The sequence below is a fragment of the Oreochromis aureus genome, linkage group 22 (assembly GCF_013358895.1).
Source record: "Oreochromis aureus strain Israel breed Guangdong linkage group 22, ZZ_aureus, whole genome shotgun sequence".
In the NCBI taxonomy this organism is placed as follows: Eukaryota; Metazoa; Chordata; class Actinopteri; order Cichliformes; family Cichlidae; genus Oreochromis; species Oreochromis aureus.
This window is the reverse complement of record NC_052962.1, coordinates 30387346-30413408: the sequence shown is the minus strand read 5'-3', so window position 1 is coordinate 30413408 and position 26063 is coordinate 30387346. Positions and strand designations below refer to the sequence as shown.

The following is a 26063-nucleotide window of genomic DNA, read 5'->3' as shown; positions in this document are numbered from 1 at the left end:
CACACGCACACACGCGCACGCACACACACACACACACACACACACACGCACACACACACACACACACACACACACACACACACACACACACACACACACACACACACACACACACTCTTTTAGGAAAACAAGAACTTCACACTCTCCCCCAGCCAAACCCTGCAGTGTGTTTTCATTCAGCTGGCAGCCAGCAGTCTATGCTACACATGGAGTTTAGCGTCCATGTGCGATTAATGCAGGAAGGAGTTTCCACATTATAAACACTTTGGAGGTCAGCTCTCTGAGGTGGATTACACCATTTGATCAGTTTTAGGGTGTAAAAATAGGCAGATCCTCCGTTTTCTGTGACCTCATGTTTCTCTCTCTCACCCCCCCCCAGCATCTGTGAGGCAGCCTGCCGAGGGGTCGAATCCAGAGGTCATCCCCCTTTTCTTTCTGCCATGCCTCCTCTGCTGTTTTTGTTTGAGCCTCTTCCTCCTCCCACACATCCACGTTCACACACCTGACTCGCACTGGGATCTTACACCACCCTCCACACTTCAGCCCCAAAAGTCCCTCATTCAGTGTGTTTGCTCTCAGCCACGGCATTTATTTATTGTTTATTATATGCCATCATAAGGCGGATGACAGTTGCAATAAGCAAAAGGTAAACAACCAGCATTACATATCATGTTTAGGTGGAAGCTAGCGAGCTAACTTCCTGCTAACTTCTAACTCCGTTAAATGTATTAAATTCTGTTTTCATGGATGCCTGGATGTTAAACTTAGTTGTTACACCTGGTAAAGCAGCAACGCTGATCGTTTTATTAAAGATGAAAGAATTTACACAGTGTTCATTTGGGACCTGACGCGGACGGAGTTTTGGACCCAGATTACTCCGCGAGGCTCCTGACTACAGTAGCCGTAATGCTCCGACAATCCATCAAGCGGTGCGGCTTCATAACTTACCAAAGTCATACTAAAACATTTTTTGACAGATTTTTGAGCACCGTGTACCACACAAAATCGGTTTGAGGTCAGTAAGCAGAACCAGAATACATACATAAGGCGCATTGGATTATAAGGAGCACTGTCGATTTTTGAGAAAATTAAAGGATTTTAAGTGCGCCTTATAGTCTGAAAATACAGTACAGTTAATGCAAGGTTCAGAAATGACACAGCTTTTATTCTACAGCATAAAACAGTGAAATATAACAAAGAAAGCAAATGCATAACTTGTGAATTTAGAAGCTTTTCTGTGTCCCTGAGAATGTCTTTGTTGTACCAGTCGCTAAATGAGACCATAGAGTTTGTGCGTTTTGCTTTTGCTCCACTTCAAAAATCATCAAAGCTGCATCAGTTTGTAAAGATCACGTTGCTGGAAAAAGCCGGCAAACACCAATAACTTTTTCCACGCCACACACAGATCTTATTTACTGTGATAACACAAAAATGAAAGCTTTTTGTCTAGGAAACCAGCATGGCACCAACTTCTGGGTAAAAGCTGCACAGATCTGCTGTGTTTCACATCAAATCTCACAATCTGACTCAAAACGACAGTTTGTTTCTTTTATTTTTGGCATTGCTGCTGTAACCCATGAAGAAAATGGTTTGCTGATATGAGCAAGACCTTTTTTGAAAAAAAAAGACAAGTTGTTTGAAAGGCTGTATACGTTGGTCTGAAACGTGTCTATAAAGTTGAGCAAATATTATATTACACTGTTAGCTTTAATGCCTCGATATTTGGTGCAGAGGTCATAAGAATAAATGTTACACTAATTCTTTTCTAAACATTTTCAAGTGTCAAGGAAGTCCATCTTGGCTTGACCTACAGCATTATTCAGCTTTATTATGTTTATTTTATTATGCTCAGTATTTGGAGAGAGAATGATATCGAGTTCCATCTTATCAGGTCCTGTTGGACAAGTTTTGTGAAAATATTTATGTCAGTATTCAGTCGAATTTCTCTGAACTGAGAGAAAGAGCGAGGAAAAAGGCGAGAGTGAGAAAACCGGGCTGAGCCGTGGCATGCCTTTCTAATTCACAACAGCTGAAACAATATAGGACCTGAGAGGAGGGAGGCCAAGACACACACACGGATATATGCGTTAACTCACACCATCCCAGACATATTTTGATCATACAGGCTCAAGACAAAACAGTCGCTCACTTTCTCAGTCATTCGCAGATGTATACTGAAGTGAAAGATCTGTGTAAATGTGTGTGTGTTATAGAAAGGTTCAGCCGAACGACTCGGGTAAATCATATTACTTTGATCCAATCGGCCTCTTAGAGGGACAAAAAGAAAATGCAGCAGAAAAAAAAATAAGAGTCGTGACCTCAGACACACACTGAATCTGTCTCTATCTTACACACAGACTCACACACTCGCATTAGACACGAATATGCAGACAGAAAGAGATCAGAGAGACAGAAAGTAGTCCAGGAAAATTCAGAGAGCCAGTAAACAGAGTTGCCGTCCAGATGATGTATGACTTGGATTAGGCGGGGAGTCATGGGAGGGTTACTGGGTTCTGACACACTGAACTCTTCTGACAGCACACAAACTTTTCAGTTCCATTAGACTTCAAAAGCTTCAAAAATATAAAGTTGGGAGCATCGGCTGGATTCACTCTATTAGTATCATATGTTTTCCATTTGTCAGATTAAGTGCAATTAATCACCTAAATGGTTTTCACTGAATCCACTGAAGGTGACTTCACTGCTCCTGCTTTTGATCAGGACTTGTTTTGATGCCTCAGGTTTTTTTAGCTTTAACATTAATAATAAGTTTTTATATTACACCTTTATATTTGTACGCTGACTCTGTGTATTTGTCAGTGTATTAGTAATGTTACCACTGTTCTTGTAGTGCAAAAGAAGTTTGCTTTTCTCTCAAGAGTCATGGTTAGCTGGTTAAATTACAAAGAAATTACACAATCATAAATATGTGAAAGTCAAAAAAAATCTTCCCATGAAGTTTTATCTTGGAATGTATGACTAACCGGACAGCACAGCATTTGGGGCACTGAAAGGCTCAATATCTGCATCCATCTTACTGCTGCTTACCGAAGGATAAAGGACTAAATGCGCAAACAACCTTATAGGTGAAAATAGGCCATGTTCCAGCTTCACAGCATGGGCCAAATGACGACCAGTGAGCTACTGGCCCAGTTTGGCTCGACTTCTACACCCATCATTAAATAGCTGCTGACACAGTCGGTGCGGGGAAGGACGGTGAGTCACAGGCTTGCAGATTCTTGGAGGACTGAAAACTAGCGCATGGCGAGGTGGAGAGGAGAGACGAAGGAGGCTGACACAGCGGAGAGGAGGAAAAAGGTGTGAGGGAGGAGGATATGGAAGGGGTGAAGACAGAGGAGGTGTGCAGGCATGATTTAGAACTGGGATTTTCACAAAAACGTGTGCACACAAGGAGACACAGATGCCTGCTGTGCCGATGTCACCCAGACTAACCAGCCCTTCCCAGGAATGTCCATCTGCAGCTATGGGTTTAGAGCCTCCTAACGCCCCTCTGCTAAATCACCAGTGTGAATATGTGCGCGCGCCTTCTCATCCCACCCAGAGACTATGTCAGCTGCTTAGGGACGAGGGGAGCCTGGGCATGCAGAGAGATGTTGAAGCCACACCCTGATGTGCGTGTGTGCGTACTTGTGTGTGAGGGTGGGGTGAGCAGACAGCTGAGATTCCGGTTGCAACCCGAAAAAGACTGGAATTAGAAGCATCCTCTGATGCGCAGTGCACACACACCTCTCATCAGGCCACAGAGCAACCCTAAATACAAACACAGATTCCACGGTAGCGCATATGTGAAGACAGGATGGCCAAGTATAAACATGTACATGATAAATGGCAAAACTCTTGCTGGGAAACAGAGAGCCAGGCAGCCAGCAGCACTGCCGGCTCATTACATCGTACATGTTCTCTTAAAGGCATATTATTAAATCAGTGCCAATGCAACAAGGATCTGAGAACGAACACATAGACCAGACTGCAACGTTTTATGATTTACTGGAACCTTTTGAATAGACTTGGACAAAGGGCAAACATTTATGCACCCACTGATAAATGAACTGCATTAACTTTTGTTAGCCTCCCTTTTTTCATCTGGCACGATAATCAGGTCAAAGTCCAATAATGTGTTTCATGAGAAAACTAATGTCTCGTTCTGATTAGCTATTTTAAGAATACTGAGACAGTAAAAATGGTAAACATCAGTAGTACGCTGATGTTAGCTTTTAGCACTGCTTACCCGAACAAAGCTGCTACTGGCTTCTTGATTTAAGAGATATACACAAGCTTTTGGGCTGAAAAATTAGCAAAACAAAGTATTAAAGCTGCAGTTCTTCTAGTGGCCACTTGAGGCCGACTCGTATTAAAATGCACAGCTTTCAGCAAGTCTCATATATAAAAAAAGATTTGGTCTTTAAAGCTACTTTTTTCCATCATGACAACTCTGCATGGGATTTCTTAACACTCACCTGCCCTAATTATTATTAAGACATCCTCATTAGGGGCGTGTCTGCTTTCTCTGTTAACTCAGTTACTAAACTCGACCTCTCAGCCCAATTTATGGTTTTAATGAACTGAACAGTCTGTTCAAGAAGTTTGTGCCCTGGTTATAGTTAAAGACTAGTATTTTATTTATTTGTTACTTAATTAACAGGTATGTGTGTATGTGTGATGTGCCCATACAGTCTAGTGATGGAGCTTGATGACCTAGCTCACACATTAGCACTTCTTGGTCTGATATAACAACATAGTGAAGGTCAAAATTCTAAAATCAAGATTCAAAATGAGGCTTCGTAAACCCGTGGGTGACATCGAGGTGGCGGTTTCTTGGATTTTCAACCCCTGCCAAAAAACTTTTACATTAAACATCACATTTTTCAGTCAGTGACATCTGCTCACTTTCAGTTTCTCACAGCCAAACTTTGAGATGTTTATCTAAGAACAAAATGATGTTTCCGAGGCTCGGAGTGTCTTGAATAAATCGCAGTGTAACAGGAATGCTAATAAAGAGACAAAGAGCAGAAGGAGACTGCTCTCTCACACCCTCATTGACTCAGTAAGTCTCTGTGAGATCACTGTTGGGAACTTTAAACACTAATCTGACAACATCACCACCCACTCCCATGACCCCATCATCCCCTGGCTAGCCTACACACACACACACACGCACACGCACACACACACACACACACACACACACACACACCTCATCTTGAGCCCACTGGTCTTTTTAAGCATTGGCATGACATCATCTCTCTGGATTGGAAAAGGGGTCTGTTGGGGGAGGGGAAGGGGGATGAAGAGAGGGGAGAGGGGTGGCCCGGTCTGTTTTAGAGCCAGACAGACATGTTTAGGTTTGAAATGAGCCGGGCTGGATCGGTTACAGAGAGAGTGAAACAGAGAGAGAGGTGGAGGGGAAAAACAACAAAACCAGGAGGGTTGGTTCACGACAGTGGACGAAAGACATTCTCTCATCTCAAGACTATTAGAGGACACCGGACAATAAATACTTCAGCTACCAAGAAAAAAAAATGAAAAAAGTCAAAACGGGGTCAGACAGAAGACCAGAGCAACGTAAACCGTCTATCACATTATTCCTCATCTTTCCCTGTGTATCTGTAATCCGGCCCGCTGATCCCGCTCTGCTTTCTTTCCCCGTTTGACTGATAGTTTGTCTTTTTCTCGATTCTTCACAATATCCCCCCTGCTATCCTCTCTTCGGTGCCCTCCTATAAATACCCCCCCTGCCCCCAGATAGAGTGACAGACCATTTCTCCATGCTCTACATACCCTGCAGACAGTAGCTATTATACATTCTGCCTGTGATATTTTTGCAGTCTGTCTGCACCTCGGCTCACAGTTCACAGCTTTAATAGAGGAAAGGTCTTCATCACTGAAAAATAACACAACACAAACTATTTACCTCTTAAATAACATATACAGACACACGATGGGATATTTCACTTATATTTGACTGCTTTTGTTTCACTTAACAGCTGAAATGCTGCAATTTCACACTGTAGCAAATAGAGTAGACCATTTATCAGGCCTACAGCCATGAGTGTGGCTTTTTAAGGCGGTATGGGCATTTTATTGTCTTGTGTCAAGTTATGTAGCTGTATGTATGTTTCTTTATTTGATCCCAGATTGAGTTTGACCGATGCTGCAGCTTTGCTTCATCATCTGAGAACAATGAAATGTGTATAGACATTATAAGGAAGATACCGAGGGCCAGATTTACTAAACAGGGGAAAATAGCGTAAAAAAAGCGTAATCCACAAATAAATTGAACATTAGATAATACTTTCACTGTATTTAATTAAAAACCATTTTTTCTTGTCAACATGCGTATGATGCGTGCTTGTGTAAACTCATTTAAGGGCTAAAATTTTATTAAGCGATTTCTTTTCTGCATCAAAATGAAATATGCTGGAAAAGCTGCTTATTATTAACATAAAGTATGTTTTATTTGATAAAAAATAATATCAGTCTCCTCTTTAAACCTTGTAAACACTGAAATATTGCTTTGACCTAATTACTCCCAGTCATATGGCGCATTAGTACACCTGCAGATCTGCTCGCTAACATGATTAATTCAAGTGCAAAATATTTAACGGAGCTTCAGGCTCTTTGATGTGGCTCCGTTTTTCAAGTGTAGCCTATTTATCTGGATCTCTCCTCTCATCCTTCCCTTCTTCTTTCAGCAGCTCTTTATCTCCTCTATTTGTTTGTTCTCTGCTACACATTCCCTCGGCTCGCTCTCATTAAGAGCCCGGTGAGGGGGAAGAAGAGAGAAAAACCCAGAAACGCACACAAAGAAAGGTTAGTAGGCCAAGAAGGAGGCGCACCGGAAATTAAGATGTTTCAATATATCCGAATAATCAAATTAGGATGGAAGAAAACAAGAAAGGCGCAGAGGTTTAAAAAGCCGAAGTGAGGATGAAGAGAAACAGGAACAAAGAGTCACATGAAATGAGTAAAAACTCTTCTTTGATCCACCCACGCATCTCGACAACAGCGGAGATGATCGCTCTCAAGGGGACGAGGACGACTCAGACTAAATCTGTCGTGTGCAAAAAAGTGATTAGCGCTCGTATTACGCGAGTCATCGATCATCCTGAAAAAGCAGGACCTTCCTGGAGCGCCACAAGCTGCAGATGGCAGAAAATGCACTGACTGCGCGTGGGACTCGTTGCATACTACTCCTGAGCTCTCACATAGTTGTCTAAAGTGGACAGGATATTACATCATGTCAAGAAAATGTACTCGTTAACGAGAGAAGTCAGACTGAAAGACTAGCCTAGGCCTGTGAACCGAACACTGGAGGTGCCAGGAGTTTCTCCCAGCGGGATTTTTTTCTTTAAATGCAGAACGAGCTGTAAACAGTTACGTCTTAGTGACAACTTACAGTACATACAGTATTAAGGATTTCATTATTTAGGTTAATACCTCACTGTAAACATGCGGCGTGTAAACAGTCAGATCCTAAAGTATTTATTTTCCTTCAGTTCAGTCTTCTGCCACAATAAGTCGGCTGTCGATTGAAGTTGTGAAGCAACTTGAAAAGAATGTGCTGTGTTTGTGTCGTGTAAATAAAGAAACTTTGGGTTATGGGCTGTTAACAGGACAAAATAAACTTCTTACACAGGTCACGTCTTCAGGACTCCTTCCAGTAATTTTACAGGCAGATTAATTTCTACTCAGCAAATGTGTCATTTGATTTATTTTTCTTTTCTAATCTTTCAGCTCCAGCCTCTTAGTAATTGTTAAACCAGTAAACTGTAAATTTGCAACACAGGATTTGAAATATTTGATCAAATGTTGGTTTGATTGAAGTCTGAAGCTGGGTGGTTCTGTGGTGGCTAGCAGTCTCTCAGTATCTAATGTTGTATGTTATAAACTTAAAACCGCACTCTCTGTGTAGTGCAAGCTGTATTTATATGGTTTAGAAAGTTTATGTAAAGCCCAGACTACCACCGAAGACTCACGCTGGGAAATGTGTCCTCAAACGCCTCAAATCCTTGAGGTAAAAGGAGCAGCACAAACACGGACAGTACGGCCATTCCTTGTGTTTACAGTACCCAAGCTCGTCTCAACCACAAGAAAAGGAAAAAATAGACTCGTTTTGCCTCAGCATCAAATTTAGATCATTTTCCATCACCGCAGTGACAAGGCTAACGAGGTCGAAACGCTAGCTGGGCGGGGCTTGAACATCACGTGGAGGGAGGGGTGTCATAAGTGTGTATTTGAGAGAGGGAGAGTGCGTTCACGTATTGGCTGGAAATGTTGACAGAACCACAACTATCCTTAAAAGAATAGGAGCTGCGTGATTCAGCAGCGTGTCAGGCGTTTCAAAGAGACATGTGACTCAGCTAATCGCCGTGTCCGAGTCCTGATGCACAACAGGAGTCCCCCATACACACACACACACACACACACACACACACACTCATTCACCCCCATCCATGTGCCTCATGGTCTCTAGAGAGATGAGCAAGAGGAAGAGCACAGATACAGACCCCCTCAGAGACACATATTGAATGTCACTATTCATAACTCACTCACACACACACAGCTCTAAATCAAAGCTCATGTTACGCTGAAGAGCCGCTGTGTATCTGTGCAAATTCATTTCAATGGCATCATGAGAAGGGAGAAACACACACGAACAACCCGTTCACCCGGAGCTATTTTAGATTCTTGCATGTCGTCCACGAGCAGACACAATACCCGCCTGAGCCGATGATAAACTCTTGTCTTCTCATAATCATACATATACTGTAGTCATAACAACGAACCATGGAAATCACACAATCAAGCTGAATGTAATAAGGAAAAAAGAAGATTTGGTACAAAGTACTGCAAATCTGATTCCTTGTTGAAAAACCTCAAAACATTCAGTGACAACAAATTCAGGGGCTGCAAACTCGCTGCTTTCACAGACACACACACAGACTGCACACGTAATAACCAGTGAGTCCTACCTTGAACTCCTGCAGCTGCTGCTTAATCATCTCCACCTCTGTGCCAACCAGGCCCTGCGCATTCAGATTCTCTTCTGCTCTTCCCAGCAGGCCTTGCAGCTCAGCCACCAGCCTGTAGAAATCACGAACACGGTCCGCAGCATCCTCGATTTGGTCCAACCTGGCCTGGCCGCGTTCACTCAGCTAGAGAGCAGAAAACACAAATCAAGGGTTTGTTACTAACATTTAACAAAGCCACCACCGAGTCAAGATATCCTCCATCACATCAGCTCCCTCTTCACTCACCTTGCCGGCCTGGCGGCTCAAAGCCTCCGTCTCCCTCCTGAGTGCGAGGAGGTCGGGAGAGGAGCCTTCGCGCCGCAGCATGGTGGTACACTCTGACGCGTGGCCCTCCAGCTCAGTCCTGAGGTTGGCCAGACGGGAGAGGAAGCCCTTCAGGGCGTCGGCCTGAGAGGCCAAGGAGTCCGCGTCGCGTCCAACGGGACTGAAGGAGTCCAGTTCATCATCAAGGTCGGCGAGACGTGAGAAGACGTCCCGCACGTGAGCCTGGACCTCGCCGACGCCCTGCAGCCGTGACTCCAGGGAGGAACAGCACTGCTCGATCTAATGGAGGAGGATAACAAGTATTTAACTACGATTGTACTTTACCTTAAAATGCATGAATTTAACAACACACTTTAAAGAGTTTTAAAAATACAGCAGCATCTGCCTTAAAATTGAAAGACCATCTCCCCACGCACTGTTTTACTGACATAAAATCTCTTTTCTCTGAAGCGATAAACCAGAAAACATCAAAAATGAAAGGGCAGAAAGAGTAAGACGACTTTTTTGTTTTTCAGTGCAGTGACTACTTTTTGGGAAATATTTTCTTTTTTTAAAAAAGCAACAAAAGCAACCAACGAGAACCAGAAATTTAATAAGAATAGAGACCCAGTAATGATATCAGCTTAGAACAGAAGACTGCTTGTTCAAACCACAAATTAATCAGACAGAGAGGAGCCTGTGTGGTAATATTTTCTGTCCAAAGCAACAGCTCAAAGCTAGAGAACAACATGTAACCAAACCAGAAAATGATGCAACACAGCAGAGAGTATAAATAGATTTAGTCTGTGTAGGTGCAAGGAAGCGACAGTAGAAGCATTATCTATCTCCATCATTGCCCAAAGCACCGCAGAACTGTTTCCTCGGCAGCAATGTCATCAGATCGATAGTTTAAAAAAAAAAGGTAAGTAAAACATCTTAGCATAGCCTGATGGCTTCGATACTGTATACAGTGAGAAGTCGTGTGCTAGTTGTGACCTTAAATGGAATATATGGAAGCTGGATTGCAGAAATAAGATGCAACGTTATGGGCGCTGAATTCTGAACGCTCTGGTTTACATTTCAAACTGTGACAAAGTGCTGAATGTCCACACCGACCATACACAGCATCACTACTATAACATTAACACCAAACTCCTCTGACAGCTATAGCTGTTCTGCTCTCCCTCAGTTCACTGACACACTCACTAGATCAGACACCCTCTCACACAATGACCCTTGGAATAAATCATTCGTCCGGTGGTTAAACATGTCTTCAGTCCAGATTGCAAAAATTGCTGGTTGGGTTTCATCAACTTTTATGGCTCCTTTCATCACTGCCCCTTTGTCACATCCTGCTGTTTTACCAAAGCATGTTCCCGGGTGGCAGATTTGGCACTTTAATATGTGCGTCAAGTATATTTTAGACAATTACAGGCCACGTACAGGTAATCAGCGAGGAGGAAGTTCATCCTTTGTGATAAACACAGATGTATCTGATGCCCGAGTACTTTAAAGAAACTTTAACAACCCCCCTCCCTTTTTAATTACAATGACCCTGCTCCCCACCTTGTCAGTAACATCTTCATACTCTTTCTCTGCATCTTTGGCCTGCTCCTGGAGTCTCCGTGTTCCCTCTGTGCTGCCTCCTGGTGTCTGGGGTGCATCCTGCACCAGCCCCTGAGCCAGGTCTCTCAGGTAGACCACCTGAGGCTGCAAGGATCTCAAACTCTCCTGCTGACTTCTCAACCTCTCCAGGCTTTTGGCACTGCATGCCTGAATGTGAAAGGAGGCGATGTGGTCACTGCTGGCAGTAACAAATGTGTGAAGGTTAACGATCAATGCTTTTTAGTACCTGAGGTCCTAGAGCCTCCTGAACCTCGATTTGGTGCTTGGCAGCCTCCAGTCTCCTCTCCACTGCCTGTCTACCTTCTTCAAACTCCTTCAGGCGGCTGGCCAGCTCCTCCAGCTGAGCTGTGCGATTATGGAGGCTTTCGCCCAGTCCATCTACCCTGCGGTTCAGCTGAGCCTTCTCATCACGTACCTACAAAAAAACAAGTGCGTTTATCATTTACTGAACTTTACATTTTTTCATACAGTTTAATCTTGCATCGCCAATCAGATGAATGGATTTATCAGTCTCCATATTTCAATCCATACCTCTTCCTCCCCGATGCAGCACTGCTCCAGTAACTGATCAGATGCAGCATTAAAGGCTTCAAGTAGAGGTTGTCGTCTCTCGATGTCCAGGGACAGATTTCGTGCTTTCTGCAAGGCTTCATCCAGGGCAGATGAGTCAAGTGATGGTTGTAGCTCTTTTTCTTTCCCTTCGCAGTCTGCTAACCACGGTATCAACTCAGCCTTGTGCTGCTGGTAAGTTTCTGCTTTGTTCAGAGTGTTTTTCAGTTTTGCTTCCCGGTCTGAGATCCTGTGGTTCAGGCCCTCCCAGTCCTGTCTCAAGGAGGTCAGACGGGCCTGCAGGGCTGAGCGCTCGTCTGCTGGTAGAGTGGCGAGGAGCGACGCTCCCTCAGCCTGGATCAGCTCGTAGGAGCCTCGCTGACTGGCAAGCCCACGCTGGAGCTCATCTGTCTCTGCCAGCAGGGAGCGAATGGCCTCCGGCTGACAGGGCAGGGCGACGGTTGATGATTCTCTAGGATCTGTCTGCTTGTCAAGCCAGGAGCGCAACTCCTCAAACATCTGCTGGAACTGCTGGGTGGACGACAGGGCAGCCTGGAGCTGAGACAGACCGTCAGCTAAAGGAAAGAAAAGCGGAGCATGAGGAATTAGAAACAAACACCAAACAAGTACTTCAAATAAAAACGACAAAAAGGGCTTCAAAAGGTTCTGATGTATTTATCAGTGAGTTAGTTAGTAGCAGTTTTTTGCAATCAGCAATTATTAACCATAATAATAATAAAAATTGTAAAATAGTAATGATAATCATTCAATGTGCCACATAAACTCCACATACCTGCACGCTCCTCCAAACTCTTGAGCGGCCCGCTGACACTCTCCAGTCGTTTGCTCAGCTCTTCTTTCAGGTAGGGTTCAGCCACGATGGCGCTCAGCTCCTGACAGAGTTTCTCCGCCTCGGCAACCTCGGTCCGCCTTCTCTCCAGCTCAGATCGGATCTCTCCGGTTTCCTGCAGGCGGCGTTTCAGTGCCTCGGGTTGAGCGCTCAGTGAGGCCTGAGCATCTAACCTCTCACTCAGAGCAGAGAGACTGGAAGAAAGCTCTCGGAGCAAGGCCTGGACGGGAGATTAGAAATGGTTACCATCACATGAGGAATCTGACTCAAGATTCTGCTGAAACCTCTCGACTAGTCTCAGTCTTACCTGGTACCGTTCGCTGGTTCCTTGGGCCTGATCGATGTGGTTTGACCTCTGTGTCAGTTTGCTCGTTAGGTCCTCCCACTGCTGGGAGATGGAGCCCAGTTCAGAACGCACCTCTGCCAGGTCCTTGGGGTCCTGAGCAGAGTCACCGGTCTGGGAGAGGATGCCCTCAGCTGACTGAGTCAGCTGGTCAAACTGTGGCCGCCGCGTCTCAAACTCCCGCAGCATGAACTGAAGGAAAGAGGAAAGATCAAAGGCATCATTACAAATTCAGTGAAGTAACCTGCTGATATCAAAAACATAGAATCTGTCTTTAAAAGAAATTAAAGTCTGCAGAAAAAAACACTTTTTCTTGTGGTGGATTTTTATTGAATATCACCTACTCAGTGCTTTAATTCTTTTCACATTTTCTGCCACGTACTTGTAACCTGACACAGCAGATGGTTTGTTAGACAGAACCATCTGGGAACTTGTCTGTGTAAACTGTTGCGAAAAGAGCTGGCACTTTCAAAAATACTTGGCAGGTGATCTGTCTATCACAGTTTACCACGGGCAAACTTCAACCTATTAAATCAACGAACCAGAAGATGAAGAGAAATTTGCACATAGGACCACATGGCGAACAGTACTTCCAGCTTTATAAGGTAAACATACCTGTACTTGTTGTTTCTGAGTGTTGAGCATGTTGGGGTCGATGCTCAGGGGTCCCAGAACGCTCATCATCAGCTCCTTCTCCCTCAGCCAAGGACCCAGCTGATTAGCCGCTGAGGCGAAGCTGCCCAGCCTATCAGCGCACGTCTCGAGCTCAGTCTGCCTCTGAGCCGCGGTCTGATTAGCCGTTTGCCAGCGGGAGTCTGAGGAAGTAATCAAAGCAGACGTGAGAAAACTTCACTCAAACTGTTGATAAACGTGTTTGTATATTCCTCATCTAAAAACTAACCAAAGGGAACAGATTGTTTAGGGAATATTTTTTCATTTAGCTGTGCAACATTACAGCTCAGTCATATTAGATTTTTCTTCCCCTGCCCCTCCTACCTCTTCTGTCTCCTTCACTGACTCATGTTCTGGGCATCCTGCAGTGCGTGTGTGTGCGTGTACTCGGTCCACATGGCTTTGAAAAGACTTTATGAAATATGAAATATAAAGGCCCCCTTCTTGGATTTCACCTTACATATTTCTGTCTCTGCTCGCTCATAGGAGGCCCTGGTAAAAATATCAAGTATTCGAGTGAACAAACAGCTCCGACAGGAACGCTTCCCACTCTCTCCCTGGATAGTATTGATTTCACCTTCTCGTCATCTAATATAAAAGTTATTACAAATTCTGAAGTAACGTGCAAGTTTCCTTCAGAGCCGTTTTCAACTAAGTAAAAAAAAACAACCCGTCATCTTTTAAGGCCGTTTAAAGAAGTCTGGAAAGATCACGTTTCCAGCACAGTCTGCATCTACAGTCCTCTGCATTTTTATCTGCTTCTTATTGTCTTCTCAAATTTATCAAACTTGACATGAGGGAACATAAACTCCCTGACTGCTACGGGTATCACAAATCACATTTCTCTAAATCAGCGTTTCTTTGTGTCAAGCCCCTCAGGCAGTGTTTGTTCTCTGCGTCACTGACTTGCATCTCCTCTGCGTGAATCGCTCAGGCTTTGACACAGTGTATCGTTTTCATAATGGATCTCTCCAAAAGTACTGCGCAGTACAGTGCTCATTCCCGTTTCCCACACACACGATTTACTTGGGCTGTACTGCACAGGTAAGTGCATATTTGGCAACTCATTGAGCATCCTTCATACATTTTTTTTCATCCAACGGAAACACTACCATCACATTATTTTAAAACTAAGCTAAGCTCAGCCGTTCCTGTCTCTCGTCTCCATACTAGATGGTTGACCAGTCCTACATCATCTTTTCCGCCGTCACCTGCAGTGCTTACCTATCTCTTGCAGCTGTTGTCTCCAGGTGTCTGCTTCTGGTGAATCGGGGTTTTCAGCAATCAGTTTCCTCAGCGTGCTCTTCAGCTCCTCCACCTTTCCCGAGTGCTCGGCCAATTCTGACAGCAGGGCCTGCAGAAGAAAAACAACGTCTGCATATCAAAGCAATAAAGCAAACAAAACTTGGTTATAACAGACAACAGATGACTTTGTTGCGTCTTTACCAAAGGAAAAAAAGGCACCACAAAGCATCAGAGTCTATCCTTTACCTTGTTCTCCTGGGCCTGAGCTCGTACCACCTCCGGTTTGGAGGGAGAGGCGGTCTGTGCCTGTTTCAGGCTTTGCTCTCTGTCTGTCAGCCAGCTCTTGAGCTCTTCTGTGCCCTGCCTGGCCTTCTGCCTCAACTCCAGCGAGGCCTGCTGCTGACCAAGACGCTCCTTTAACTCCCCGCCCAAAGCGTCATATCGACTGTTCACATCAGACACTGCTACCTGGAGCTCTGTCAGATCTGAGGGCCAAAAAAGGCATAAACACTGAACACATTAGAAAACCCTGGATACACCAGAACAGAGAAAACCAGCAAACAAGCAAAATCTCAGAGCAAAAGGCTAAGAAGACCCATAACTGTACATAAAGAGAAACTTTGGAGTGAAGCAGTGGAGACACTAGTATTTTTCTAAATGTAATAAATATACCTGCCATGTTTTGGATGGACAGCAGTGACAGGACAGAGTGGGGGCACAGGAAAGGGTAAAACAGAGAACACTCTCTAAAAGCACCACTAACATAGGTGGTGGTCAACTCTCTGAGGTTCATGTTAGACACTCATTTTAACCACGTGGGGTCTGCTGCTTCTGACTACATAAAGGTTGTGCAGCGGCGTCTCGCTGGCCTTTGTGAATACGCGTGCTGCTGAGATGTTATATAATAAACAGCGAGTGAAAAGACACCACACGGTTAAGTCGGGCTTGATGGAGAAAAAGGACAGAGAGCGAGCTGGAGGGAGAGCTCACCTTTACAGGTGTGAATGCCATTGACACTGCTGGGACCTGCTGAGCCATTGATGTGAGGAGCACCTGGGAGAAAAACACACACAGCTGACTGAGTACAACATGCTCATGCAAACACCGTCGCACAAACATCAACGTGGCGAGCGATGAACCAACGGGTTTGAAAAAAGGCTCAGACACAGGTGCTCAACAGTACCAAAAACATCTGCCAGCGCACAAACAATATCAGCACAGGATGCTCGGGAGGAAGTGAGGAATGCTGAGAGACAGACTTTGGAGAAAAAGACAGTCTGAACATGACACAGGAATCTAATGTGTGTAACACACAGCAAGATAAATACTCACTGCATTCGCCTACTGCTGTTTTGGTTTTATTTGATTTAACTATTAAGATGTGTATACAAGAATATCCAACCACGTAACCAGAGGGCAGAACACCTAGAAGTGAGTGGATACAAATGTTTCTGATGTGGTCCAAAGCTGGAGAAAATAACTGGAAAAGTCTGGGATTTAGTTTGTGGTTTTGCTGGATTTCACTGCAAAGTCTGCAGGTAACAAACTGTTTTAGAAGTTGGCAGCGCTCCCTGTTTCCTTCATTATTTAAACGTGCCGTCGTAGCTTAGCTGTATCACAGGAATGTACCGCGACAGGTCTGATTATTAATGCAGATTCATTACATTTGTTGTTTTTATCGTCGCCTTCCTGCAGTTCTTAATTCGTGATTTGTTTTTCATATCTGTTTACCTCAGGTCAAATTACTTTATAAATCCTCTGATGATTTTCCCCCCTCCCGCCCACACCATCTGTAATTCTCACTTAAAAGCGCTCTCATGCGTAAACAAAGTCATTTAAACTGAAGCAGAGTGTGAGAGTGCTTATTGATTGGCAGCTTCTGCATCCTCGTTCTTACCCGTTTTGGTCTGAGGAGCGGTGATATCGATGATGAGCGATTCCAGCTCCGAGCCCGTCTTGTTCAGCTCTTGAACTCGGGATCCCTGCGACTCCCAGTCGTTCAACAAGTCCTGAAGTCATAAAGCATTTTAAGGAGTCATTTCAAGTAGCATGGATATATTTTTTTCCCATGATTCACACTGTATGAATAATTTACTACCAAATTAATTAACCTTAAGCTGCTGAACTCTCCTCTGCAGGCCCTCGGTGTTGAGGTTGGCCTCTTTGGAGGGCAGCTGGTCCTGTGCTGTCTGAAGCCACCTGACGAGGGAGCCGGAGAGGCCGCGGAACTGGAGCAGCTGTTGCTCGCAGGCCTGAATGGCAGCAAACCTGTGTGTGGAAAAACAGACGATGAGGAAGGAAGACGACAATGTGAAGAAAACAAGTCGTAGACAGAGACCAGAGAACGTACGGAGAACCAGAGCAGGGAAAGTTCTGCTTAAAAACACATTTTTAAATTTTCATTTTAATGTAAAGTAATCATGTGATCCATTACTGTATAAACAGTTACCCACTGTAATTTTTTAAAGAAAGAAAAATGCCCAGACAAAACACTGCTGACATGAACCAGCCAAGGTCCACGCTGGCCTGGAGGCAGCATTAACACAGCCTTGACCTCCCTCTCTGCGTATGTGATCTGTGTCGGGCTAAAGCTGGAAAAGTGCTGACTGCCTGCAGACAAAACAGCTCTGAGAAGACGTCTGGCATGGAGCAGTATCATTATCACGCTGCTATTTTCTCTCCCTCGGGATTCGAGGCTGGGAGTTATCTGAGCGGGCAGTTTATAGGACGGACAATGAGCCATGTGAACTCTGCTTATATTAGTACCCCGGTCAACACATCAGTTCACACTCATTTGAATACAGTAGGCTCACATACACAGACGCAGTACTGTACTTGGTACCACAGTACTGAGAAACATCACGTAAGATTAAAACAAACCCCCACATCCTACAGTACGTCGTATGAGTGCCGTTTAGCCACTATAAAATTAGAGATAATATGTTGATTTATGGTTGATTTTACAGCAGGCTGACTGCCCCACCAAACTGAACTATAATCCAATAAATCTGCACCAGACTGATGGTATTTATAAATTCCCAACCCCCTGCTGACAGGCTTTAAGTGTGGCTGCTCACTGATACAACGTCAGGCCTTGTAGGCATAGCAACCGGTGCCTCATGAAGGTTACAAATTTAGAAATCAAAATTTGGAAAGCTCTCCACACAGACAGTAAGTGTTTTAAAAGTAGATAAAACTCAATCTTAGACGAATCAAACCACATCCTAGGTTTGCTCTGAATTCATCTCATTTGAGGTAAGTTTAGAACGGGCTGACATGTTTCACACATCTGGGAGCAAATGGTAAACAAAGGAGCCATGACACTGTTCACAGATTTGTATCTGGTGCCCTCTTGTGTATTTTATAGTGAACCTGGCAACTGATGAGACAGGAGCTGCATCATCCTCTTTTAGGAAACTTGCACACATGAATTCTACATTATACTGTTATAAAAAAAGTCTTAAATAACCAAGTTATCTAAATTTAAAGGGACATTAGGTGTAAAAGTTTCTGTTTTCTATGATTTTTATTACTCAAAAAACAAACAAACAAACCAAAACAACAAAACCCTTGTGAGCATGAACTCTTTCCTTACAACACAGTTTGGGTCCCTTTAAAAACAATTGTTCCTCATTCACATTTACAGCCGCACAACCTGAAAATGCATTTTTCATATTGGTGTTTTTACCTTTCGTTTACATTTTCTTCCAGTTGGTTGAATTCATCAGTCACCCCTTTGACATTGTCCAATAAGCTTTGAGTGTTACTGAAGGCTTTTGATTGGCTGAGCTCGGTGCCAAGGTTGCAGAAGGATTTCAGCTGCCCGGCTTCCTGTTCCAGCTCCGATCGGACCTCCTGAGAAAACACACACACACAGACAAAAATGTTGGACGGAGCCACGGTATGACCAATCCACTGACCTATTAATGAAAATCTGTCGACCCTGCTAACCTCAATGGTTTGCCTGTAGTCGTCCACGCTGCGGTCCGGTTGACCGACAGGACTCAGAGCCTTCACTCGGCTCTGGGTGAAGACCTGGAGGTCTGACCACAGCCGCTCGTAGCTCTCCAGCTTGGGCAGCAGCCCTTTAAGCTCAGCTTCCCTCTCAGCCTGGCTGGCCTGTGCTGCAGTGAAGCGCTGAGTCAGATCTTCTAAACTCCCCTGAAGGCCTGAAGCTGTGGAGGCGTCTGAGGTGTGAAGCAGTTTGGAAACAGAGTCTCGTGTTGCGTCCACACTGCCCTGCCGGGAGAGTAATTCCTGCCGAAGTTTCTGAACAAGAAAGACGAAAAAAGAAGGTCCTTTTAGAGTAGGATGGAGATTTATTGTAACTATAAACCGACAAAATTCAGGCAATCTTTTTCAGATGTTTTATACTTTGTGAAAAAATTCTGCATTTTTCTTTTGGTAATTATCCCACCTGGTTCTGAGTAAGGGCATCCTGTACTGCCTGTGCAGTGGGTTCAATTGGACCAGGGCTCAGAGCCAGTTTGTCCAACCAGCTCAGCAGACCCTTGAGGCCCTCCTGGACGCTGACAGATTGGGCCACAGCTGTCTGCAGCTGCTCGGCCCGTTCTGAGACAGATGTGGAAAGGGAGTCGAATCTCTTCTCCAAGCCATCTAAAGAGAAAGGGTGCGAAACAAGTCAAGCTGTGAAAGAGCCCAAATAAAGGCTCCGTGGTCTGTGATTATAACTGAAGTCGACGTGTTTGGCAGATTAAATCACCTGCAGCACACAGGATGTCAACAGCTTTCAGGGAAGGAGATTCATCTGTGCTGACCAGATCTCTTCCTGCCCTCTTCACCTTCTCCAGCTGCACCGAGCGCTCTGCCAGCTCATCCTGAAGCAGCTGGAAGTAGAGATACCCATAAAACCCATAAATATTTCCTATAATCCTCATAAATATTACAGCCTTTTTTCGTTATCTGAAAAATTAAATTAATGTTTTTCATAATTTCTTTGCATGATATACAGCTATAGAATGAAGACTGCAAACTAGACCATGTTATTGACCGTGTCTCAATTGCATATTTTCTCTTTTCTCTGTCATTTTGTGTTCATTAATGCAGGTGTTGGTCATTGCATGCTTCACCTGTACTTGTCGTAGTGTGTTCTGTAGGTTCTGTGGGTCTGTCTCCCCGCTGGCCTTCGCTATGCTTTGGCTCTGTTCCTGAGTGCTGAGCCAGGAGTGGAGGGAGACGACCTCATCCTGGTACTGCTGGTATCTCTCCAACAGGCCGGACAAACGGCTGCCCAGCTCTGTTGACTGCACATAGCACACAAAGATTTTTAAGCATATAAATGAACCAAATGTTGCGTTTAGCACAGTTCTTAATGATTATCAGAACTTCCTTCACCTTGGTGTGTAGAGAGGTGTATCTGTGGTTGGCATCCTGTAGCTTGTCAGTTACCAGCTGCTTGGTGCTCTCCAGAGATGCATCTGAACCACCAACTTGCTCCAGAGCTCCCTGAACAGAGTCCAGAACTTTCTGACCCGAGATGGAAACGAAGCGCAGGTCCGCCTTGTGGCAAATCACATCTTCAGCAAGCTGGAATTAAACATGTATTTACAGGTCAATTGGGAATAAATTCACAGAGTTTAAGTGGAAAATATAATTTTAAGTCTTCATGGAAAGCACGATTAAATCAGAAGGTCATTAGTTCAAATTCCAAGAATGGGTGGGAAAAATGTGTAAGGAAAGTATATAAAACACTGTAAATGTGGTGCCAGGGGACTCTTCATGAGTAAATTATCCTAAACCGGTGAAGTGGAATTTCCCCTCACCCTTTCAGATGTGAGACTATATAAAAACATATGGATAACTTGAACTGGAGCGTGGAAACTTAGTCACCCATGGGTAATTAAAGAAAACAACAACAACAACAACAACAAGTACAAAACATACATTAGCAACAGTGGTTTAAATCTGGGCCCAGCCCATTTACTTCAGTTCAAAGTAGCAAAAACCAGGTTCAGCTAATTCAATCAAACTGCAGAGCCACAATGCCACAAGAAAACTTGTCTGTCTGGAGAATTTCTTGCTCAGTAGTAGATGCAGCACAGAGTTTGAACTCGGGGGGCTTTACAGATGTGCAGTTCACCCAGTGGCATCACCACTGTCCACTGTGTCAGATCAGCATCATGTGAAAAATGAATTTGATACAACAGCTCCCTCTTGTGGAGAATCACTGGCATCCCATTTGGAAACTCTATATGTATATGTGTTTGTGAGTCAATGCCCAGCTTCATGAAAAACGTCATATTGAAATATATAAAAGCATTAATAACATAACAGATGAAAACAGGTAAGGTTTTAATGCTGTAACATGTACTTTCTCCTAGATTTTTTAAATTGATGCAAGTATCAACCTAGCAGCTAATATTACCTACATACATGCAAAAGGTTGGTTTTATTTTGAAAAGGCTTCTTGTCTTAACTTTCACAATGTAGATAATAACCCAACATGAGGACAAAGCTCAACTCTGCACCCCTGCCTGCTGAGCTCCGATGATTGTTCTCACAGTATTGTAAACGCTGGAGATGCTGTCGCTCTAGTGCAGGGGTCGGCAACCTGCGGCTCCGGAGCCGCATGTGGCTCTTTAGTCCTTAAAGTGCGGCTCCGCTTGGTTTGGGCAAATAAATTAGAAGTATTTAGCTGAAGTGTATTTTATTTATGTTAGTTCTTTTTAACTTGTAGTTCTAAATTGGAAGATTATTGTGATATTGAAATATAAAAATAAAATGATATTCTATTATTTTTTCATCGCTCAAAATAAGAGTCACACTCGCGGAAGCCGGTGTACCCGCCGAAACGCCGTGCATTTATCGAGACTTTCAACCCCAGGTAGGCCAATTATGGATCTTCGGATCCACATTATGTCAGCAGCTGTTCTCCACCGTGAACTATGTTAAAGACAAACACCGTTCACGCCTGACAGATGACAGCTTACAGTCCTGCGTAAACTGACTTTGTATAGCCCTGATTTGCGGACTCTGTGCGCAGAGGTTCAGGAGCAGAAGTCCCATTGTAAACAAATCACGGCAGACCCGACGATGTTTCCATGAGCATGCTTTTGAGCATCTCTTTATTGAGCACTTTTCACACGGTTGCTGTACGCATACAGCCGGCTGTAGCTTTTCAGCTCACAGCCCGACAACACAACAACACAGATAGCGCAGACTTTAAGGTAGCGAGGCGTGATTGCGGGTGTCGCTCAGGTGCGTCCGCCTCCCTGCAGCGGCGCTGCAAACCACGCCCGCCAAGACGCATTAACCAGGTAAAATACATATTTAGGCAGAATTTTGCAAATATCTATTTTTCATTTTTCAGCAGCATAGTGCTTTTTTACCAATTATTTTTTAAGAGTCAGGTCAAGGCTCCAACAGCCCAAAGGCGATATAAGGGTGGCGGCTGACAACAGTTTTTGTTTGCTACATGGATCATTTTAGTTCAGGTTGGTGTCTTTCCTTTTGTTATATTTCTTTAAGAGTTCAAAATGTGTTGATTACATAAATATAATGTAATTTTCTCTGTAGCACTTCATGGATTTCATAAGCAACACACTTAAGTTGTTCACACAAAGCATAAAGATAAAAAACAATATATACAGTGTTATCTTCATTTTAGATGTCAAAAAGTATTTGCGGCTCCCAGTGTTTTCTTTTGCGTGAAAACCGGGTCCAAATGGCTCTTTGGGTGTAAAAGGTTGCAGACCCCTGCTCTAGTGTAAAAACTGTCATAACATCATTTCCAAATTATCTTAAGCATTTTTTTTCCTTTCTGTAAAAAACAAAAAACCTTTCATTATGAAGGAAACCATCTGTGTGAGCGACGATTGGCTGGACTCTACTTCCATGTACCTTTCTGTGCTCGTCCAGCCTGCCCTTAAGTCCTTGTGCATCTGTTTCTCCTTCGCCGAGAGAACGAAGGTCCTTTTCACTTTGTTCCAGCCAGGTACCCAAACTTCCATGTTCCTGGAGGAATTTTGTCAGCTCATCTTTCAGAGCCTCAGACTTCCTCAGACGGTCCTACAAGATAAACGATACAGGAGAGGCAGTCAGTTACCACAGGGGCTAACACCACCGTCACCAGTGCAGCCTCATTAAGTTGCAACTGAACAAAAAAGATATTCCTTGACAGTGCATATACTATATATGGAGAATAGCATACTTTTTATACACATATTTATACTTTTAGTACCTGGCAGCTCTGCAGTTTGTCCTGGTGCTGAGCCTGCAGCTGGTCCAGGGCAGCCCTGAGTCGCTGCTTCTCTTCAGGAGGAACTGTTGTGTCGGGCTGCTCCAAAAGGGACCGAGTTGACTGGGTGATCTGCAGCAGCTGTGCCTGCTGAGCCTGGAGCTGCTGAAGCTCCGCCTGGCAGAAAGATGACATCGTTCAGAACTCTGTAAGGCATTGTAAGGCATTTAAATCAAAACGTGCCAAACATAAATCAGAGAGTTAACCTGTAGCATCTCAGTATGTGACATCACAGCGCCCTCTGGTGGTGAAAAAGGTGAATCAATAACATCCTGGGCTGCTGAAGATCCAGCTAGAGTCTTTCCAGGTTGGTTAAGGGTGGACAGTTCATTCAGGAGGGAGTCTATATGGGTTCGGGTCTCCTGTAGTTCCTCCACTGCTTTAGCCTGGAGAGGAGAAGACAGGAGCGGAGTGGAGGGTAGAAGATTGAATGTGAATGAAACAGAAGGAAATATCTTCAGAAATGGGTAAAAGTCAAGATTTAAAAAATTGTTTTTTAAAAGGGGATTTTTAAAATTCTGACAGATCTATGACCACATTGCTGCTCTTACCCTTTGTGTGTTCTGCTGCACAGTGTTGTTAATGGCCGTGTCGAGCTCGGACAGCGTGGCGTTGGCTGAATCTGTCAGAGCACTGTACTGCTCCTTCATCCTTGTTAGCGCCGCCTGGAGGTTCTCCCTCTCCTCTGGGCTCAGGGTTTCTCCTCGCTCTGACAGGAGCTCCTCCACAGACCTGATGGCCTCAGCTATGCCCTCGCCTTTAGTGTGGAGGTCTTTCTGGACTTCCTGAAGACAGAAACAAAGAGCGTCATGTGAGACATGTTTGAAACCATTCCCTTAAATATTAAGAATAAAGTGACTAAAATTTTAATGATATAAGTGCGATATCCAGAATTACTGAGCTGAATCTTAAACACACAAACATGAAAGACAGGTTAATGTACGACTTTCCCACCTTTAGTTTCCTCTGCTTTTCCTGCAGGATGTCCACATCACCTGACTCTGCTCCCGGTCTCTGACTGGCCAGCAGGCTGGCAGCTCCAGCCAACCACATGCTGAGGCCTTCCAGTTTCTGAGTGCACTCGGCTTTCTGCTGCTGAACCACCTGAGAGAAATGGGAGAGAGAAAGAAAAGCAAAGATCCAGAAAGAAAGAAAATGTGAGGAAAACTGATCCTGACCAAACCTCGTACGGACGAGTCCATCATAAACATTTTAGGAACAGCCCACTCGTGATTTTGTTTCACCATTTTTATACCTCTTAACAGAAGCACAGACTAATAAGATGCTATACGTTTGTAGTGCACATTGCCAAGCTTTGAGCAGATTGTGTCCAGAGTTCACACTTAAAACACACACAGAGGCAGACACACATACACATTTACATCAACGTGTCTGACAAGCAACAAACGAACAATACAAAGAGAAATCAAACAAATATCCGTTTTATTTTTGCTGTTTTTCCTCTTTCTCCCAGGTATTCAGATGAGACAAGAGGAAAAACAGTGAAGCGCTGTAGCCAGCAAGGCTTTACTGAGATCAGATCTTTACCGCCGTGACACAAGCGATTTTCTTCAGTGGCAATCTGGAACAGCAAGGCAAACAGGTTAATAATACACATGTTATAGAGACATGCAGAGGAGCAAACACACTTGCATAAAAAGTTTCGGTAGTAGAAGTGAGGGTGGTGATACTGTCAAGTAGCAAAGCATTTGCAAAAACAGCAGCAGTGGTCCGAGTACAAAACCGAGACGAGGAGAACAGGTCTGAGTCGATGTGTAAAGGCACTACAAGCTGAAACTACGGTGAGGTTAGCGAGATTATGTTGGGCTTTTCTAACCTGACACATCAGATTTCATGAAACATGAGCTTTTTTAGCATGACGACAGTTAACAGCAACAAACGATGTTAAATATGAAAGCTAACTGAGTGTTTGCGCAGCGTTTAAAACCATCTCAATCATCGTTTTCCAAACCTCTCTCTCCCTCGCACTCTGCCTCTCTTTCTCCTTCTCTTCTTCTTTCTCCCTCTCTTTGCGCTGCCGCTCCTCTTCCCTGTCTCTCTGGGCTGAGAGGGCGTCGGCCCAGGCCTGGGCTTGACCGGACGCTCTGTGGAAGGCCTTCTGCAGCTGCTGAAGCTGCCCCAGAAGATGCCTGCTTTGCTCAGGGGCCAGGTCCTGTGCCCGCTCTGAGATGAACACCTGAATGTCAAACACTACGTTGTTGACCTCGCTAGAGCGAGCCATCAGAGAGGACTGGAGCTCCTGAAGGAAAGTTTCACACAAACAAATGAATGCTCAGCAGAACAAATCAGTGAATCAGTGTCCCCACCCCTCCACATGATCCATGCTTACGATACCAAGCAATAATACTGCTAATTATTTAAATCTACAGGTTCAAAGCATGACAAATGTATATATGCTTATAATACAATTTTCTAGAAAACTTGCCTTGCAAAGAGTCAGCTGCTGCGTGAGCTGATCTGAACCGTCATTTTTCTTCTCTTTCTCCATCTGAGTCTCTGTCTCTGTCAGCCAAGAGAGCAAGCTCTCCACATGTTGTCCCAGTGACTTCTGCTCAGCTGTGACTGCATCCTGATGGAAAAGTCGGAGCACCGTCAGTGATGCCTTTGTCTATGTCAAATGTGTGCTACCCTCTGTTATTTATCTGTTTCTGCTACCTTATAAGAGTCTCTGTGGTCTCGTAGACTTTGCAGAATGCCCTCAGAAAGAGCCCTGGCAGCCTCGTATCCTCGAGCCAAGCTCCGCCCATCCTTTTCCAGGGCCAATAGGAGTTGAGAAGGAACATTTTTCGGTTGGGGGTTCAGTAGTCGCTCAGCCGCCTCCGCCTCTTTGTTGATCTCAGGCTCCATGTCGCGCAGTTCAAGGTCCAGAGTCTGCGAGACAGATTAGGAAAAGAAAACAAAAGTCTCCTTGATTCTTGATTACGACACTAATCCTTAAACCCGCTGAACGGTTTGTCTCGCACGGAAAACAAATGCCAAACTAAGCTGCAAACCAAATTTAAGCATTAAAAGCAGCGTGCATATTTGTGTGCGTATATTTCACCTCAGTCTGTCTGATGATGTCCTCCAATGTGATGAGGCTGCGACCAACAGACTGCTGCTGCTGCTGTTTCAGTTGGACCTCGATGTGTCTAACCATGGAGAGCAGGGCTACCATTCGCTGGTCGTGCTCCAAGCATTCCTGACGCATCAATGATGACTGTG

At 44.4% G+C, this 26063-nt stretch overlaps 1 protein-coding gene across 17 annotated transcripts in view; it reads right to left on the bottom strand.

Moving 5' to 3' along the window:
• The window catches only part of macf1a (microtubule actin crosslinking factor 1a), a 238281-nt gene that overhangs the window by 51604 nt on the left and 160614 nt on the right, over window positions 1–26063 (bottom strand). For 16 of the 17 annotated variants that reach the window (XM_039605406.1, XM_039605412.1, XM_039605413.1 and 13 more), the window contains 28 exons: window positions 25903–26058; window positions 25515–25730; window positions 25285–25428; window positions 24811–25098; window positions 23793–23942; window positions 23390–23623; window positions 23045–23224; window positions 22782–22955; window positions 22442–22609; window positions 19937–20128; window positions 19672–19845; window positions 19305–19428; window positions 18999–19198; window positions 18533–18850; window positions 18270–18436; window positions 16693–16849; window positions 16479–16590; window positions 15572–15634; window positions 14828–15066; window positions 14561–14690; window positions 13280–13479; window positions 12629–12856; window positions 12265–12541; window positions 11454–12046; window positions 11149–11337; window positions 10863–11069; window positions 9279–9596; window positions 8994–9176 (listed from right to left, as the gene is read on the bottom strand). In XM_039605406.1, coding sequence (XP_039461340.1) covers window positions 8994–9176; window positions 9279–9596; window positions 10863–11069; window positions 11149–11337; window positions 11454–12046; window positions 12265–12541; window positions 12629–12856; window positions 13280–13479; window positions 14561–14690; window positions 14828–15066; window positions 15572–15634; window positions 16479–16590; window positions 16693–16849; window positions 18270–18436; window positions 18533–18850; window positions 18999–19198; window positions 19305–19428; window positions 19672–19845; window positions 19937–20128; window positions 22442–22609; window positions 22782–22955; window positions 23045–23224; window positions 23390–23623; window positions 23793–23942; window positions 24811–25098; window positions 25285–25428; window positions 25515–25730; window positions 25903–26058 — 5781 coding nt within the window. The remainder of the gene's footprint in view (window positions 1–8993; window positions 9177–9278; window positions 9597–10862; window positions 11070–11148; window positions 11338–11453; window positions 12047–12264; window positions 12542–12628; window positions 12857–13279; window positions 13480–14560; window positions 14691–14827; window positions 15067–15571; window positions 15635–16478; window positions 16591–16692; window positions 16850–18269; window positions 18437–18532; window positions 18851–18998; window positions 19199–19304; window positions 19429–19671; window positions 19846–19936; window positions 20129–22441; window positions 22610–22781; window positions 22956–23044; window positions 23225–23389; window positions 23624–23792; window positions 23943–24810; window positions 25099–25284; window positions 25429–25514; window positions 25731–25902; window positions 26059–26063) is intronic. The other variant, XM_039605411.1, reaches the window with a different exon arrangement.